Source organism: Varroa jacobsoni, unplaced genomic scaffold, assembly GCF_002532875.2.
Source record: "Varroa jacobsoni isolate VJ856 unplaced genomic scaffold, vjacob_1.0 scaffold_466, whole genome shotgun sequence".
NCBI classification, from domain to species: Eukaryota; Metazoa; Arthropoda; class Arachnida; order Mesostigmata; family Varroidae; genus Varroa; species Varroa jacobsoni.
In genome coordinates, this window is record NW_019213368.1 from 147,608 (window position 1) to 164,797 (window position 17,190).

At 38.8% G+C, this 17,190-nt stretch overlaps 2 protein-coding genes across 9 annotated transcripts; one reads left to right on the top strand and one right to left on the bottom strand.

Annotated features, from left to right (window-relative positions):
* Positions 1 to 1,532: 1,532 nt before the first annotated feature.
* LOC111260686 (uncharacterized) lies at positions 1,533 to 8,432 on the bottom strand. 8 transcript variants are annotated; one of them, XR_002680482.2, is made up of 7 exons: positions 8,231 to 8,425; positions 7,965 to 8,108; positions 4,800 to 5,117; positions 4,051 to 4,476; positions 3,433 to 3,519; positions 2,730 to 3,042; positions 1,533 to 1,731 (listed from the first exon to the last, which is right to left on the bottom strand). XR_002680482.2 is itself a non-coding variant. In XM_022833629.2 (7 exons), the coding sequence occupies exons 4-7, from the start codon at positions 5,112 to 5,114 to the stop codon at positions 2,857 to 2,859; spliced, it is 1,014 nt and encodes a 337-aa protein (XP_022689364.1). In that variant the 5' UTR covers positions 5,115 to 5,117; positions 6,398 to 6,448; positions 7,965 to 8,108; positions 8,231 to 8,432; the 3' UTR covers positions 1,533 to 2,856. The 8 variants fall into 8 exon arrangements, 7 of the variants coding, with proteins under 7 accessions (XP_022689364.1, XP_022689355.1, XP_022689359.1 ...); XM_022833629.2 differs by adding an exon at positions 6,398 to 6,448 and having other exon boundaries at positions 1,533 to 3,042; positions 8,231 to 8,432; XM_022833620.2 differs by having other exon boundaries at positions 1,533 to 3,042; positions 8,231 to 8,426.
* Positions 8,433 to 9,051: 619 nt separating this feature from the next.
* On the top strand, positions 9,052 to 16,958 carry Sce (E3 ubiquitin-protein ligase Sce). The gene is made up of 6 exons (XM_022833619.2): positions 9,052 to 9,895; positions 11,028 to 11,172; positions 13,492 to 13,628; positions 14,461 to 14,742; positions 15,188 to 15,330; positions 15,756 to 16,958. Exons 1-6 carry the CDS (start codon positions 9,818 to 9,820, stop codon positions 16,144 to 16,146), a joined length of 1,176 nt encoding a protein of 391 aa, XP_022689354.1. The 5' UTR covers positions 9,052 to 9,817; the 3' UTR covers positions 16,147 to 16,958.
* Positions 16,959 to 17,190: the final 232 nt, after the last annotated feature.

Sequence of the window (17,190 nt, forward strand, 5' to 3'; positions counted from 1 at the left end):
TGGAACCTATTTATAAGTTGTAAAACCTTCCACACAAAAAATGCGTGTCGGCTCATAATCACTTAATGAAGTTAATGGCCTGGAACATCAAAAGAGTGCACAGATGTAATTATAGCTGTCACATTAACAATGTTATGTTACGACAAAGATAAATACAACATGTAAAGTTTAAACCCAGTACAGTGTTGTTATTTTGCTTATTTAGTTTGTTTATGTTCAGGGGAGAAAGGCAAAAGTCCTGCTGTAAACGATGTAGCGTTGAAGTACTCGAATCATCGATACTTATTATTCGGAAATATTTGTTATTTAAGTAGTACCTTACGTATAATGTTTTATAACACACAGCTCGAAACAGCGGCGGACTATATTATATTGCTGGTATCACATTACCACTACGTATTTCATCGAGATCAAGATGTTGCGGGAACAGCCGGGATATTCATTTTGTGTACATAAACGGCGCTATCGGTGAATGTCTGCACGAGAGTGGTTTACGACGTTTAAAAACAGTATCTGGAACTTAGAGGATTTTGAGTTCGATCAGAACCACCTGAAGACAGTTTGGAGAAAAATGGATTCCAAAAAAGTCGTTAGAACGTTGCCTCTCAGCATTTGGCCTCATACTGAGCATCACGCAACCACAAGGACCGACCTTTGCACAGAATTATCATCGGTGGTGCAAAGCGGTGCCTGTATGTCAACATCAACTGCAGTTTGGAATGGATGGCCATCGGGTGGGAAGCCAAGGCCAAGGGTCCAACTAAATTATCTCAAAAAATTTGGCGGGACTCTATGCGCCTGATTCACTGCAAATTATTCCCTAAGAAGCATGTTTTTCATTTCTTATATTTAGTACTTCAAGGGATAGGAATAAAGCCTGATCGGCGCGTTTATTTGTCTCACCTGTATCGAGTCAAGGCTGTTTAAGAGAAAAGACTTCACAGAAGAAGTCAGACCATTCTGCTTTATGAAAACGCAAGGCTACGTACGGCAAACATCGCAAAGTGCTGCCCTATTAGAATTCAAATAATAGGTCTTACTGTACCTTACATAGTCTCTCTCCGCACCTTGCGCCACCGAGTTTTTATTTTATCCTTTTATCAGACAAGCATCTTCGTGGCCTTGCCTTTGATACGGATCAACGATTAAAAATGTAATTAGAACTTTTTTTTTCGAAACACGGTACCTTCTGACGAGACGGTATACATGATTCGGTGAGAAGCAAGGAGATAGAGGCAGACAATGACGGAGAGTGCACTGCATAACAACATATTGTTACACGATACGATATTTCTTTTTTCAGTAAAAAAAAATGAGGTAACTTATTATCTAACCCAATATTTAGCAACTTTAGATAGATTCTTCGCAAGCTATTGGATGTTTGAAACTACACTGTTTCATGAAACGAATTTCCAACAGGATGTGTAGCTCCGCATCGATTCTGCGTATTATGTTGACTCCGTACTACGTTATAAGGCTTAAAGAGTAATAGCAGTGTAGTCCGTAAGAAAACGATCAACGACAATATTCACTTCAGCACTTTACGCTTTATTTAGAAAAACAATCGTAGCCATATTATTACGTTACCAGCTCTAACAATAGGTATGATCCCGCTCATTTATTTTATAGTTGCACGAGGTTTAATTGTATGGATGTCGGAAAAATGTAAATTCCTTATTTGTGTGGCCTCGACGTCCGAACCACGTCCAACCTATCGTCCAGCGCTTACCACTGTAATTGTTAACTACTGTTACCTTACGAAGGGTACAATGAAATTAATATCTAAGGTAACAATAAGTGATTAAAAACACTAATTTTTAGACGGCTTCAATATGAAAGATCCATTTTTTTTTTCTATTCATATAACGCTGTGTTCACTCAAAGCAATCACAAAACGTAAAGGAAAAATATAGCAATAACAAGATAACGAAACAAGCACAAACAATTTAACAAAGAGGTACTCGAACGGCTTCACGTGGCTGCGGCCGACGCAGCTGCTAACTGTTAACAAAAAAAATTTCAATGGGGCTACTTAAAATCAATGAATTTAATCCATGAATTAAGTAGTATATAACATTTTATACCTAATATCAAAGTACGATTACGTTAATGTTTTATAAGTTTTAAAACAAAACAAAGCGGTCACGATTCGTTGACGGAAATTCGCATTAACGACTTGGCAGAAAATAAATTTCAATTATAAATTATATAGCCGAACACAACAAACAGATAACAAACATTGGCGCCATTTGGCTAGAACCGCATCATACAACAATCATCACCTTTTGTTTCACGTAATACTCTTCGCCGTGTTTCTGGCCTGTTAATCCTCATCTAGCCTCTTCTTGCACGGCAGCATCTCAACTACTGGCAAGCAGTGAATAGATTGTTTCGATTGTTTTTCCTCTTTGCGTTATAAGTCACTTCATTTTCTCTCGTCTAATCAACTACATTTTTCAAATCGGGGTCCGGTGCTTAGCTAGTACCTACTTCAACGAGTTTACCGCCACATACGCAATAACTCTATTATCGTTATCTCACATAATAATACTACGTTGGTATTGTAGTCATTGCTCCGTTCCTCCTACTCTTCAACGTTATAGTGCGCAGTGAATGGTACGGAGGAGTCCCAAATACAAATAAGGTTCACATTTATCATTTTTTTCAGCCTTACAGAGTATTATACGCGCAAACATGCCCACAACACACACGGAGGTAAAGGTACTTACAGGAAAGGTGGCGGCGGGAAGCAACTTATCCCGTAATGCAAAAAGATCAAATACGACGGCGGTACACCTCTCACTAAACGAACAATGAATTGGTTCTAAAAGGTGGTATATGTATAAGGACAAGTGCTTATAATGCCTTCTGTCTACACAGTGTCGCATCGATCTGGTTGACACTTGGTGAAATAAGCATGATCTTTCGACGGTAGTTTGGATCCATCGAAATCGGATTGCCCTCCAAGTAGACGGTGTCCAACTGGGGAAACTCTTTTAACACGTCAACCTCATGCCAATCTTCGATGAGATTATTATTGAACTGCATAATCAAAAGTAAAAACAAATGAGAATGGTTAACAAAAAACAATTTCATAAAGGCATGTAGTGGATTAGGAAATACTTGATAGGATTTGCTAGTTCAATAGTTAAACTCTACTATTGTCATTTCCTGAAATTGTCATATTATGGTTACGATAATGGTAGTAATCGTAAAGCTTTATCTTACCGCTTGATTGTTCTATAATTGAGTAGAACGGAGTAACGTCTACTATCGTAGTTTATATAACAAACCAATTTAAGCTACCTTAACAATGTATAAAATATAGAGGTTCTGTAGCAAAATGAGATGTCAAGGGTACTGACATAGAAGATCACAGATTTATACGTTATCAAGTAACCTATCAAGGGAAATAACGTGTTATAAACGTACCCAGAACTCAGTAAGTTTACTGAGATGTATTATTCCGGAAAGTTTGCTGATCCGGTTCGAGGCACAGTCTAATGTCTCTAACTCGACCTGTAGATTTCAATGGTTAGTGGCAATAGCAATCTGTATGTAAACTAACAGAAATTGTTTGCTTTTGCCTTTTAAGTTAGTGTATCTGCATCAAGTATTTTTGATAGGATTGATTCTGTCCTTCTTGTATGCCCAATTACGTAACAGGCAAAACTGCTAAATTTCGAGCGCGAAATCAATCGTGATGATATCATAGCTACTACTAGATCGTCAAAAATATTAGCGGTTATGCTTGAATGCATAATTACAAAGTATAGGATAACCTTAGGCATAACACACATAAAAAACCGACAGAAACAATATAATACTTTTTTTTTTGTACCATATTATTAAACGTCATAAAAGCCCACTCTGTTTAATCGCCTCTGTAATATTCATTAGTTAGAGCTCCAACTTTGATAATCTTAAATCAAGGCGCAGTTGGTCAATCTTATAGTCGCTATCTCGCCACGTGTAACTCTTTCCGAAAAATACCTTAGATTTTCAAAAAGAAAGCTATACCTGACAGACACCACTAGCAAGTTCACTTACATTTTGTTCAAGATTCTCCACTGCTGTTAGCCCATTGTGAGAAAGATAAAGCCCCTTAAGTTTAGTACAGTTGTCAAGCCCTTCAATGTGCAATAGTCGGTTGCTCTGAGCGCTTAACGTCTCCAAGTTAACGAGTGTTTCTAAACCTTGAAGTTTGGCAATTTTATTCTTTCCAACGTATAGCTCGGTAAGTGACGTGAGCTTTTCTAAATTTTCGAGTACACGAATTTTATTGGCACCCAATTCCAACAAGCGAAGATTCTCAAGCGCGTCTAAATTTTCAATCTTCGAGATACGATTGTTGACGAGGTAAAGCTTTTCAAGACTGCGAAGGGACGAAAGATTTTCGATTACTGTCAAACGATTAAATGACAGGTCAAGAATCTTCAGGTTTACTAGCGTATCCAAATTTTCAATCTTCGTAATCTGCAAAGATTTGAATGATTACATATGTTTAGTACGTACAAATCGTATACAAATTAAAGTTCAGTTATCTGATGTATACTCGAAAATAATATATAACCGAATCTATTATTCTTGCTAAGTAGCGATCTGATGTTCATGATATCTACACTTAATAAATTGTAAAGTTAAGCGGAGCACTGAATACGGGGTAAACTTGCTTGGCGCTCTCATAAACACAATACAAACACGCTTTACAGACAATGTAAACATTTCATATTATTATTTTCATCGTATTCATCACTACGTAGGGTCTCTTCTTCCCTTGGTATCCCTTATTTCCTTACTTGATTATCATAAAACTCAAGTTCGACAAGAGTGGTAAGCGTTTCCAAATTCTCTATCTTCTTAAGAAGATTGTTCCGGAAGCCCAGAACACGAATTCGTCTCAGTTCCTCAAGTCCCCGAATCTCCGTGAGACGTCCGTGGTTGAAATCCACTTCTTCCGTGTCGACGTCGATCATCACTTGCTCAACATCCTCTTCGACAGAATTAGTCTGTTCAGTAGGTTCACTCATATTGTCATCTCCGGCTGCGGCAAGGTTGCATGTCGAGGGCAATTTTGCCTCTCGGGCTTCGAGGCGCGGCAGTTCGTCAGACATTGGCTGCGATAAAAGGATACAAAAATGCACAAGATACGACGACACTTACAATAGTTTTTTTTCTATCTATAATATACTAGATATATTTGGACATAGAATTAAACAAAAGGTAGTAAATGGCCACATTTCGAACAACGCCGACGTCTATTGAAAATTACTATATATTGTTAATATATATACAAATTACTATAAATATATCACATTGTTATTACACTCACAATAACATGAGTAATTTTGATTGACAAACCTAATAAAGAAACAATGACGAGTTATATATCGGAAACAGACTGGGCATAGACCCCATACTAACTATTGGGAAAGCTTGCGACCTCTGTGTATGCACTACCCAGTAATATGCACAACAAGGGTCGGGTCACATAGGGCTAATGATTAAGCAAAGCAATGGATATGGATTCCGCACACGCTAATGGATCGTAGTCGTACGCTTAAATTTATTCTATTTAAAGGGATTTTAATTAGGATCTAAGAATAGAATTTAAATGTTATTATTTATACTATTTAAAGGGATGCCGATCTAGAAATGGCTTAATTAAGCCATACAAATGCGCACAACAATCTCTGAACACTAAGTAACCATTAAAATAACTACACAAAATTCATGAGAATAATTACAATTATAATGTAGTATACATAATTATTTTCGTTTCGTACGATTGCTCAAAGCGCATATAGCTTATGTGTCCTCGGGTAAAAATTGTGTACTTAATTTATCAAATTATTCTCTTTTTATCTCACTGGGTGGATGGCCTTAGGCTAGCGTTTCATCCACGTACGCTGATAAAGGTAGCCTTTGGCGTATATTAAATTGTCGTGCATAAATCCAAAATAGGCCTTACTGTCAAAAGAACACCATCAGCGGTATGCAATATAGGTTTTAGGTCTAGTCAGATATACCTACGTACGCAAATGTCTGTCGATTAACTTATTATCTATCGCCAATGTTTTCGAGTTTTGCATCTTTTACTTGGCTTCAAGCGCAACTAACCTCCAGCACGGAAGCTAGTGCATTCGATGGTTCGAACCTCGACTACCCCACGTGTCCGAACGGTTCGCAGACAAACCCGTTACAACTGCACCACTACAAGGACTTTTTCTTTTATTTGGTATCACCGTGATTGCAAGACTTTAACAACTACTTTGAATTTACTACTGAATTTCAGGTAATTACGAAGCAAGCCAAGTATTCTACACGTTGATAATTACAATTCATGGCATCTGCAGTATCTGACATGTACTCCAAGTGTGCATCGGCGTATATGTACCTCTGGAAGAGACGCACCGTTATCGGAGTCAGGTAGTTTACCCGAGCCGTCCTGTCAATAAAAACAGTTCGTAAAACTCTATTTACTTTGTGTGCCCAAAAAACGATATGAGTGAATCCCTTCTGCAGAAAGCTGTCAGAAATAGAGCACAACTCGTAATCGGCAGAAATCACAAGAACATCGCAAAATGCATTTTATTGCGATGCGGCGAAGCAAGACGATCTCGTCGTCATATATTATTTCCTTCCAATGGTACATCGGTGCGCAAATACTGCGCAGTTTGTGCAGAAATCACGTTCTTTTATGTAATGTTCCTTAAATGGTAACCATAAACTAAATTGATAATCAATATGTTTTCCTAAGAAGAGTACAAGAATTAACTGAAAAAGTTTATCAATCCGTATGATCAACGAATTTCTGTAGCAAGATAAAAGCCACTATTCCCACTACGAGGTTAACACATTATTGTGGAGCGGCAAACAGCTCGTCGGTCTCATTCTAAATGTTTCCAGTTTTATGTTCTATTTCTTAGTTAAACAAGCTTCCTAAGACCTCAGACGGAAACGCGTGACTTCAAACCTTAAATCACTTCATGCGTCTCTACGTGTAGTGAACAAACGTACTACCAACACAATCACGGGGATAATTCGTAGCGTTTGACAATATCGTACTGTGCGCTCATAAACCGTACGTCAACTTGTGCCCCAAAAACTCTGCCACATTATGTCAATATATATAGACAACCAATACCACCTAATAGCCGTAGTAAAAACATGGCAGTGCGCCAGAGTTCGCGCTATAAGAAGCCAACGTCATTGCTTTTTCGTTGCACGCGTCTTCATTTTCATCAGTTCTCAAACAAATACGACCACTCAATTCCTACCAGTGGATTTTAAAATTCTCAAAAATAAGATACCCAATCTAATTCAGAATACTGTCGTACGATGCACGGTCGAAAGACAAGAACGGAACTTGACAAATAACAGAGTCACTCACTGTGGATTACAACCAATATCTATTAATGACCATGACTGAGCCACAGTAATCTCCAGTTGACACAATCACTTGGCAGAATATGGTTGACTTTGTTTAATCGAAACACATCTACTGCCACTGTTGGTACAGCGCGAAATGTTTATTATAATAGGAATCCTACACGTAATACTGAATATATATATTATCACTATGAGGGTCATCAGCGAAATTAATTCAACAGGTGGCGACAGTTTGCTCCTACAGGGCTTAATTAACAGGTATAGACTGCCCGCATCAAGTTTGGCGTCTACTCACACCTATTTGTCGCTCAGAGCGCGTTTACATCAATTGACTTCGGCTGCTGATCATCTGTTAACGCGGTAAAAATATGAGCTTCCCTCACAACTAGACGCTCTGCTAGTAATCTATCAACAACGGTTGTTGATCGAAGGTAGCATCACACCGTTATTGCGTTAGCAACAAAAAAAAAAAAAGATTTCCACTAAACTTTTGCCGAATTCTAGTGAAAAGGACAAATTTAGCTCGCATACACTGCACAATACATTCGGAGCAAATTGCTTTGTTATCTCACCGAATAGACTCTGCCGCTGGATGAGTAAGCTGGGGTCTGGTCGGGGAGGGAGCGTGGACTTCACGCACACGACGGATACACACGATATGGCGAATGGTGTACGCATGAGGACTTTCGCTAAACAAAATTCCATGACGCTAAATGCTGAAACCGATTAACGAAGCAGACGAGTGTTAAGAGGTGTGACAATGGCTGATACCCGCGCCAAGGGTAACTAGCGAACCTCGAATCAACCTAGTTAAGTGGGTGGATATTTTACAGCTTACCTGGAAATTCTGCTCCAAATTATATGGGGCGACCGAAAACGGCTCGCTTGAAGATAAGGTCAATATCAATAAGTGGTGCGATGTTTGTTGCCTCGTATATAAATAGCCCTGAAATCAGGTTGCTGCGACATGTGCTGATCCGCTCCAGAAAGTTTAGATAGATGTCGCTAGTTCGCGTGCTTATAGGAGAATCAGGTTGAACAACGACTCCTTTGACATCATGAAATCATTGAGCAAACGTCTGTTATTGGGAATTGAGGGTCTTTTTATATATTCGTTACCATCAATCATGTCAGACTGGCTGATATTAGTAACGCTGAACGTGTCTAATATTTGCATCGAACATTCTGGTCTTTTTCAAGAATTTATGAGTAGGTCTTCAGTAGAAGCTCGGTTATTTTTTTTTCTTATTACAAGTGAAGCTTTTCCTTAGTTCGCTATTGAACTTAAATAGACATAAATCTCTGGGATGTATATAAATCCCAAAGTTTAAGTGATTCATTTTTGGACGTCAAGCTCTGTCAGCTTAATTCGACTTACTTTCTACCATGGCTGTGTAAATAGATTAGCTACACCGAGCAGATGCGCATCGTAGTATTAAAAGTTGCACTTTATGAGTCTAGCTCAGATGACTCATGTCACAACTTAGAATCCGGAATTTCACTGCGGAAACACAGTAACCTCTGTAATCTTATACACTTACACATTTAACAAAATACACAACCACACTCTATGTGCACGTTGTGCAGTTCTCATTGGAGTATCACTGGCGATAAACTGAATAATAATGCAGGACCTATTCTATTCAGCATGGAGTTGTTTATTTTACTAAAATCGAATGAATGCCCATATTAGTTTCATGTGAAATATTGCAATAGATTGTATTCATGTGAATGCTTGTGTTACTTTTTGAACTTTAAAACTGCATCAAATTCGTTTTTTTTTTTTTCAAAGAAAAAACGATGTCGCCATGTTGTCATACAAGATAAATTGATATCCTCTACTGTTATTATTAGTATGAAAATTTGGTTGCTTTATTTATTAGGTTCGCAAAATATGGCTGATGGCAACACTGAGCCGCCCGCCACACAGGCCTTATCTAAACCCTCAGATCTTTCCCCCGTAGCGGTAAGCTCTGATATGCGCGATCTCGGCACTCACTCAATCAGTACAGCCAGAGCAGTTAGCCAGTCAGAGATCAATGTCATTATTGAGGCAATAGCTCACTGTTGTTTTCGTGCTGAATTAGCCGTAGATGCTAGCTGTTGTTTATATGTTAGAGCGAAGGAAAAATAATATTTGTATTATTGTACCGCCGTTCCGCTGGCTAGTTGGTTGGGTTCAGCCAACATTCTGTCAGAGGGGTGTGCAGTCCGTCGTTCATTCCTCTGTAAACAGACAGGATACGAGACAGCTTGTAGCAGCATCAGAAGGTGTATGTGCATATTTCATTGTTCTGGTTGGAGTACGCCTGGCAGTAACATATTATTGCGTATTTGTGCTTCTTACTGCTGGCGCTTTGATATCGTGTGTCTTGCGACATTTTCCTTTGATGTGCTTGACTTTCCGTCGTAGGAGAGTTAGGCGATGACAACGATGGACCCCCTAGGAACAGCTCGAACCTGGGAATTGTCCCTGTATGAGATGCACCGCACTCCACAAGAGGTTTGTGTATTCGTAACCCCGCGTCTCCTCAGCTGAACATTTCGTGTTCCTCCCAGTCGTTAGAGGAATAGCAAAAGCTGATTCTAAGGTTCTGCTAAACAAGAGAACAGTTGAAGATCAGCTTAGAAAGGCTTCACTTTTTAACAACAAACTTGTCAACAATTATTTATTACTCAGAACGAATTAGTAAAAAGAATCATAATGAGAATAAAGTGATGAGATAAAGATTCTTAACAAAGTTCACATTATCAACAGATTATAGACCTACCGATACTCGATAATACTCCTATAAAAACTGTATGTCGCGTTACCAGCACTCATGAATTTGTGATTTGTTTAACGCGGTTGAGCATAGATTACGCAATAGCCGTTCCTGACTAACAACAGCTTATAATCTTATGACATATATAATTAGAATAAGACGGCGTGAGTGCACCAGACACGAAAGCATAGCGTGAAAAACCGCGTAACTTACTTTATACGACGAAAACATCACTGAACTTTATTTTAATACATAGTAATAATAACTAAGATTATTACTATTCTTATTACAACTATTATTCAGTCCGCGGTGGGTGAACACATGATCGACTTAGGTATGATAGTGTTTAATAAAAGATATGTAGGAGTTTATTTAACTCCTACACATCTTTTAACTCCGACCTAACGGTTGTCAGTTTGCTCTTGGGGTCGGTTAAGCAGACGTTGAGTAGGCTCGGCGAGTGTGGTTCAAGAACCTTTGCAGAATATTGTATTTGAACTGCGCAAAAATCTTACAGATCATAGTAGAAACTAGGATTACGCGGCAGCACAATAACTGCAGGTAATGGCCTTAGTCTCTCAAATTTTGAATATAATTTTTATGCCTTGACTGTGAGAATATAACATAAAAAGAAGTTTGTTGTAGTAGATGTCTATCAGATAATAGTGGGGGGGGGGGGGGGTAGGTGTCTAATGCAACAATCGATATAATACGAGTGAATCAAAGTACAGGTCAGAATGTCTTAATGGTCGAGCATTACTTTACGAATTTATGACGACTTTTACGAAACGTTAATAAATGTGAATATTTCTCTTTTGTAGTCCGATAACTAGAAAAAAATACCTATTGTGATATTGTGCTACGTTCTAGGTCTGCACTGACAATACGGAAATTGCGGTTTCTCAACGTTCCCTTCACTCGGAATTAATGTGCCCCATTTGCCTAGATATACTCAAGACAACCATGACCACCAAAGAATGCCTACACAGATTTTGTCAAGAGTGCATTATTACAGGTGAGTGTTAAAACCTTTCAATAGTAAAAGCAGAAGCACAAGTTCGTTGTATGCAATTACATACCTGGATTGTTATAGGTATGGAGAAATTAAATACGTTGTACACATCATCATACTTACATGCGTAGCAGGTATGGGCTTTTTCGTAGGTTGAAAAGTGCTAGATGCAAACAAGGAGATACAATAGGACTAAAAATATGCACTTCAAGCCTTAACTTTGCAGCAAAACTTACGTTACAAAACGCCGATGCTCGATGAGCACGAAGCATATAACCGTATTTGTGTAATAGCCGTATGTTGGAAGTTTAAGCACTTCCGTATTTTTTTTCCATAAATGTCGTGTTTTATTGTGTAAAGTCACATTGAGCATACCACTTTGCTCAACAGTGGTAACGTGGCCCACATGTATGTTGCCAAAAACAAAGTGAGGACTCTATAAGGACGTGTTGTATATATTCAGCTAACTAGCCAATTCACATGAATTGAGTAAATAGAAATCATGTTTTGCTGTGGTCCAAAAAAGCGAAGACATATAGACTGACATCTTGCACAGATGCTTGTATTTCATCTCTGGACATGCCTTTGGAATTCTCCGGCTATAATGAAAAGGAGCACTGCCATGTCTTATTATTTTGCCTGGTATGACATCCGACGGCACAGTTTGTAATTAGAGTAAAGTGATTTTATTTTCCAAAATTAGCAGCTTTGGAATTTTTTCCGGAAACCGAACTTTTTTGATCGGAGAGCTCTTTGTTAACTACAATACTGCACCTGACATCCATAATTGTGTACGCGGGCCATGTTCGTACATTCATAATTTAATATTTCATTGAATTACGAAACATTTATTTTCTGGTAGACGTTTTTCATACTGATTTAAATTGAGGCATTTTCCGTGCATTTACTAAAACCTTGTACAATATATTTGACAAGTTACCTTTTTGGCGGCCATACACGTCTTATGGTAATTTATTTTTTAATATAAACCAAGCTAGCAAATAGATCGATGCAACTTCTCACTGAGTTTTGCTATTACAACGCAATAATATGAATGGCTGCCTACCCGTTTAGGAGTTCCGGCTAAATGCTTCTATCCATTGTGTAGATTTTTTGCCTTTGATGATTGGATATCGTCACACCATTTCCTGGAATGCGGTTAGTATACTACTAACTCTGATTACTGTGCCTATATCTAATAGCGTGGGTTCATCGCGCCTATCCTAGTTAAGTAGATAAGTCACTTATAAAACACTAGAATAATAAACTATTGTTGATATAAAACTATTGCACGATTCGTCTTTTTTTTATGAAATCACAAGATCGTTGGAGTTGAGCGCGGAGTCTGCAATTTTTTGTTTTTACGTTTCTGGTTACAGCATGGCCGTTACAATTCACTAGCCTTTAATGTAGTAACTCTGTAGCATAACAATTGACTAACGGCATGACTCATCTATTAGTCTAATATTAGCGAGGGCGTTACACACAGCTGGGAATGACATCCTATATACAGAGCTGTTTATTTTGCTACAACTTGTATTCACGGGCATTTTCTTTTCATCCATCCGAATCAAATCAATATGTGCGTGACTAAGCAATAAATTGAGTCACTCAGCTGTGAGCCACTGTAACTTCAACGAGGGCTAAAATATTTAGTGGGCATCTCGAAACCTGACGGAGCTAATCACTGCGTTTACTTCGTGTCCGATAGCATTAACAGCAGGAAATATGTGAAAACTTGTTTGTGCCAGTCCTTAAAATCAACAAAGGCGCACTAATATGAGTATGATTTTGGTACTTGACCTGAGTTTTTTTTCTCCGTGTTGTGTAAGTACGTGCCTGCATATCTATCTGTCTATATATCTTTGTGTGAGTGTACCTTTTACATCTTTGAATGGATCTACTGCAATAATGGCACTCGCAGTGACCAAACATTGATTGAATGATTAATCAGTCGTTGGCATAGAAACGAAAACTATAGGGCTCATACAGGTTAGGTCGCTCTACTGCTGTGATGGCTAGACTACTTGCAGAACCTGTCCTGGGTTTTTCTGTGTTGAGATCAACCGGAAACATCCTACACCAGTTAATTTGTTAAACATGTATGGCGATGTTTAGTCCTATTATAGCTATACAGACACTGAAAGGCTTACCATGTTTATTAAGGTACTGGTAAGGGTTCTCGATAACACTGCACGATCATGGAGCTCCAACTGGAATACGATATAATGGTAGCACAGTTGGAATTTCATTTACGCGCGGTGCTAATGGTTATTCCTTTAAATGCTTCGTGCTAAATATCTATCAATTCTCCCGCAATAGCTCTTCGATCTGGCAACAAAGAATGCCCGACCTGTCGTAAGAAGCTCGTCTCCAAACGTAGTCTTCGGGCCGATCCAAACTTTGATGCACTCATTGCCAAGATTTACCCATCTCGTGACGAGTACGACCATTATCAGGTAGTTATCAGTGTGATTTACTGGTTCAATCCACTTTGACTGTTCAGGGTTTAAACTATTTAGCTTTCCATTCGATTCGATCGGCACTGATTTTATTTTTTATTTTATTTATTTTAAGGCATACAAAATATATCCGTTGAAAATCTATGAGTGGCCTTTTTGATTAAAACTATATAACATGGAAAAATGATAGCAATAGCTTATCAGTTCACCATGCTGTTACCCTTAAGTAGCGTAAGTATTATTTAATACTTTACCCGTACTCAGTGTGTATAGTCTCTCTTTATGCGAATCTGTTAATGTGTTTTAGATTGATATTATTGAAATTGGTGCCATAACTGCCCTTTACACTGGTGCAGGGTGAGTTCAACTAAAGGAGATGTTCCAACGTTTTGTCTAACCATCTCATTTATGTATACAAATGAAATTTGAATCTGAATAATAATAATTTCCATTGACACCTTTGTTAAGTAAACAATACATATAAAACGATAACGTACATAAGAGGCAACCTTTATAATGACGGCCTGCTGTTATTGAGGGTGTAACACCAGCCTGAATGGTCGATCATACCTTTGACTAACCCATACCAGTGCGAAACGGAATCTGTATGTTTATCGAAAGCGTTTAGTGACTTAAGTTTGGAAAGCTAAATTGTGCTTTAATTACTGCCATTGGATACATACTATTGTGATATCATCGCCAACGAAATTATTGTTTTGCGCAGTGTCGAGTTCAGTTCAGTTCAGTTCAATTTCCATTTTATCTTACCGTACCTGTCTGCCATTTCATGAGAATGCAATAAATATACCATGCAATTATCGATTGCCAGGAGCGGGTGTTGGCTAAGTTGAACAAGACGTGTGGACAAGCTTTCGCTTCATCGATCGAAGAGGGCCTCAAAGCACAGGCCCTCAGCCGAAAACTGGCCAACCGGAAGCAGCGACCAGCGGGTGATCGTGCCACGGCTGAAGAGGAGCCCACCCCAGCAAGTGGTCATTCAGCGACAGTAGGGGCTCCCCATAGCGCTCCTAGTCCACAACAGACCGGGACCGGCGGTCACAATGACGGATCGGTTAGCGACGGCGGAAGCAGCCGCAGTTCTACTCCGCAGGTTGGTCATTACTGTGGTCTGTAAGATTTGCGGAAATAACGATCTGCTGAAGGTCTGTTAATATATTTTTGATGAAGATCCATCTGAACGGGAGTGTCTGAGGAAAATGTTGTAGGCTGTAGATTCACAGACTAGTATTCTAGCTTGTTATGTATTTGAGGCAAAAATTAGATGTATCTTTTCTCTTTTCTATCTCAAGTTAAATATGAACGGAATTCATGAGTATATTATAGCTAGCAGCCTTTTTGAGGAGGAGAAAATTAACTGGGTAGCGTTAACATCAATTGACACAAACCTATGCAAGACCAGATTTAGCTAGATCGTTTAGACACATCGCATTTGCTCAAGTACCATCGATGCAGTGCAAGATATATATACATCTTTTTTTCACCATTACATGTGTTTGTTATTTACCAAGCAAATTGTGTCTTTATAATTATTATAGCCTCCTCAACGCAAACGAGGCCGGGCGGTGGCTTGTCCCGAAGACACGGATGAATCATCCACCGACAACGTTGTTACAGTAAACGAAATTGAGCTGGTCGTTAAACCTCATCCCAGCGAGCCCTCCCAAGACAGCCAGATCCGGTACGTTCTTGTCTTAAGATTCACCAACAGAACAATTGAAGCAATTGAATTTAGCAAGATTTTGCATCTGGACGAATATCGAGGATACAACTTTAGAATATTGTCTTTTCAAATGTTAAGAGCAGTGCTATTTATCTACATATATGAAGAAACAGTACATCCAGATCATTTAGTATTATATTTATTTTGTTTAATATGTTGAGCTCCCTCTTTTTCGATGCTCACCTTAACAACGTTTCGACTCTCTCTGTATAGTATATCTAATTTAATACTACCGTGTAATGGAATGCCTAATTATCGTCTTGAACACACATTATTATTTAGTATAATATTGCTACTCACTGCTCGCCACGCATACTGTCATAAATGTTTTGCATGATGTTTTTCTATCGCCTCCTGTTACCGCTTCGTACCGTTTATTATAGATACATGAAGACGACAGGTAACGCCACGGCCGAGCACTTAGCCGCTTACTGCACAACTCGCTACGAGCTCGACACGTCAGGTTCCGATGGTAGTAATAGCCACAGCAACCACAGCGGAGGCGGGGGTGCCGGTGGAAACAAAAGTCAGCAGTCTGGTGGTGGTTCATTGGGATCGGCCGCTGGCGGCGTTAACGACGCAGGTGCAGGCACCGGAGGCGCAAATGACTCGAAAGTCGTTTATACTCTGTACGTGAGCACAGGTACGGCGTCGTTCCTTGCTCTGCCGACCCACGTCACTCTCGACCAAATCAATGAACGCTATTGGAAACAGAATCGGCCTCTTGAACTTTATTACGTGGCAAGAAAACTTAAAGATGACGGTGGAAAATAATGAGCACGTGAATGAAGACGGAGCACTAGCAAAAAGAAAAGCGACAACACCGGACGATAACCAGAGTACATAAATATACACATGCATATGGATGATGTGCACGGATAGATAATTGATTGATGATCTGCAAAAGTAAATCGCAGAATGAAGATAGTATGTTTTCGACTTATGAATGCGATTTCATGAAACTAATGATGAGATGAACTCATTTATGGAAGATAGATCGTGTGAAAAGTAAGATGCGACAGACATTATCGTGGCCGAACAGTGATTATCCAGCCGCTACATTGACCTTCAAATGAACATATTTGGCAGTCGAGGAACAAATGTTATATTACAATGCCCTTGTTATTTTCCATTTATATAAACAAACGTTTCATCACATGTGCTCATAATTAGATAGATCAAAAATTCTAATTAAATATGTTGGTTGAGGTACATCATTGACAGCCGAAGTTGACAAATCGAATTGTCGATCAATTGTGTATTGATTCTGTTGATAAAAAAATCTATTTATACATTTTCGGCCATTGAAATGCCGATTCTGTTTTTTTTAATCCAAAAAAGAAACGAAAACAGCCCCGGCGGTTAGCAGTACATAATGTCCTAACAGTGACTCCTGTATTCGTTTAATGCTAGATATGCTATAATATATTGTAAATATGTACTTCACAATAGGTGCTGATATGCGACGACTTGCTCTTTCTATGGACTGAAGTACCATCTCTGTGGTGCACCAAGAAAATGCTTATACGTATGCGGAATGAAAAAAGTAATAAAAAAAAACGCTATACTTGTATGGGTTTCGTTGACCTTCTTTGTTGTCGTTTCATATAAGCCTAAATTAGCGCGTATTAGTCCGTGTGATACTAACGTGTTGCTTTAAGGACTGTTAAATTCTTTTCTAAAATTCCGAAATCGTTGTTTTTGATAGTAGATAGATTGTTCGAGTAGCGGTAGGAGCCAATTGAAATACTCAAATTTTAGGGACTGGCAAACATTATACTTCAACACATTTATAATGCTATCAAACCTTCTAGGCTA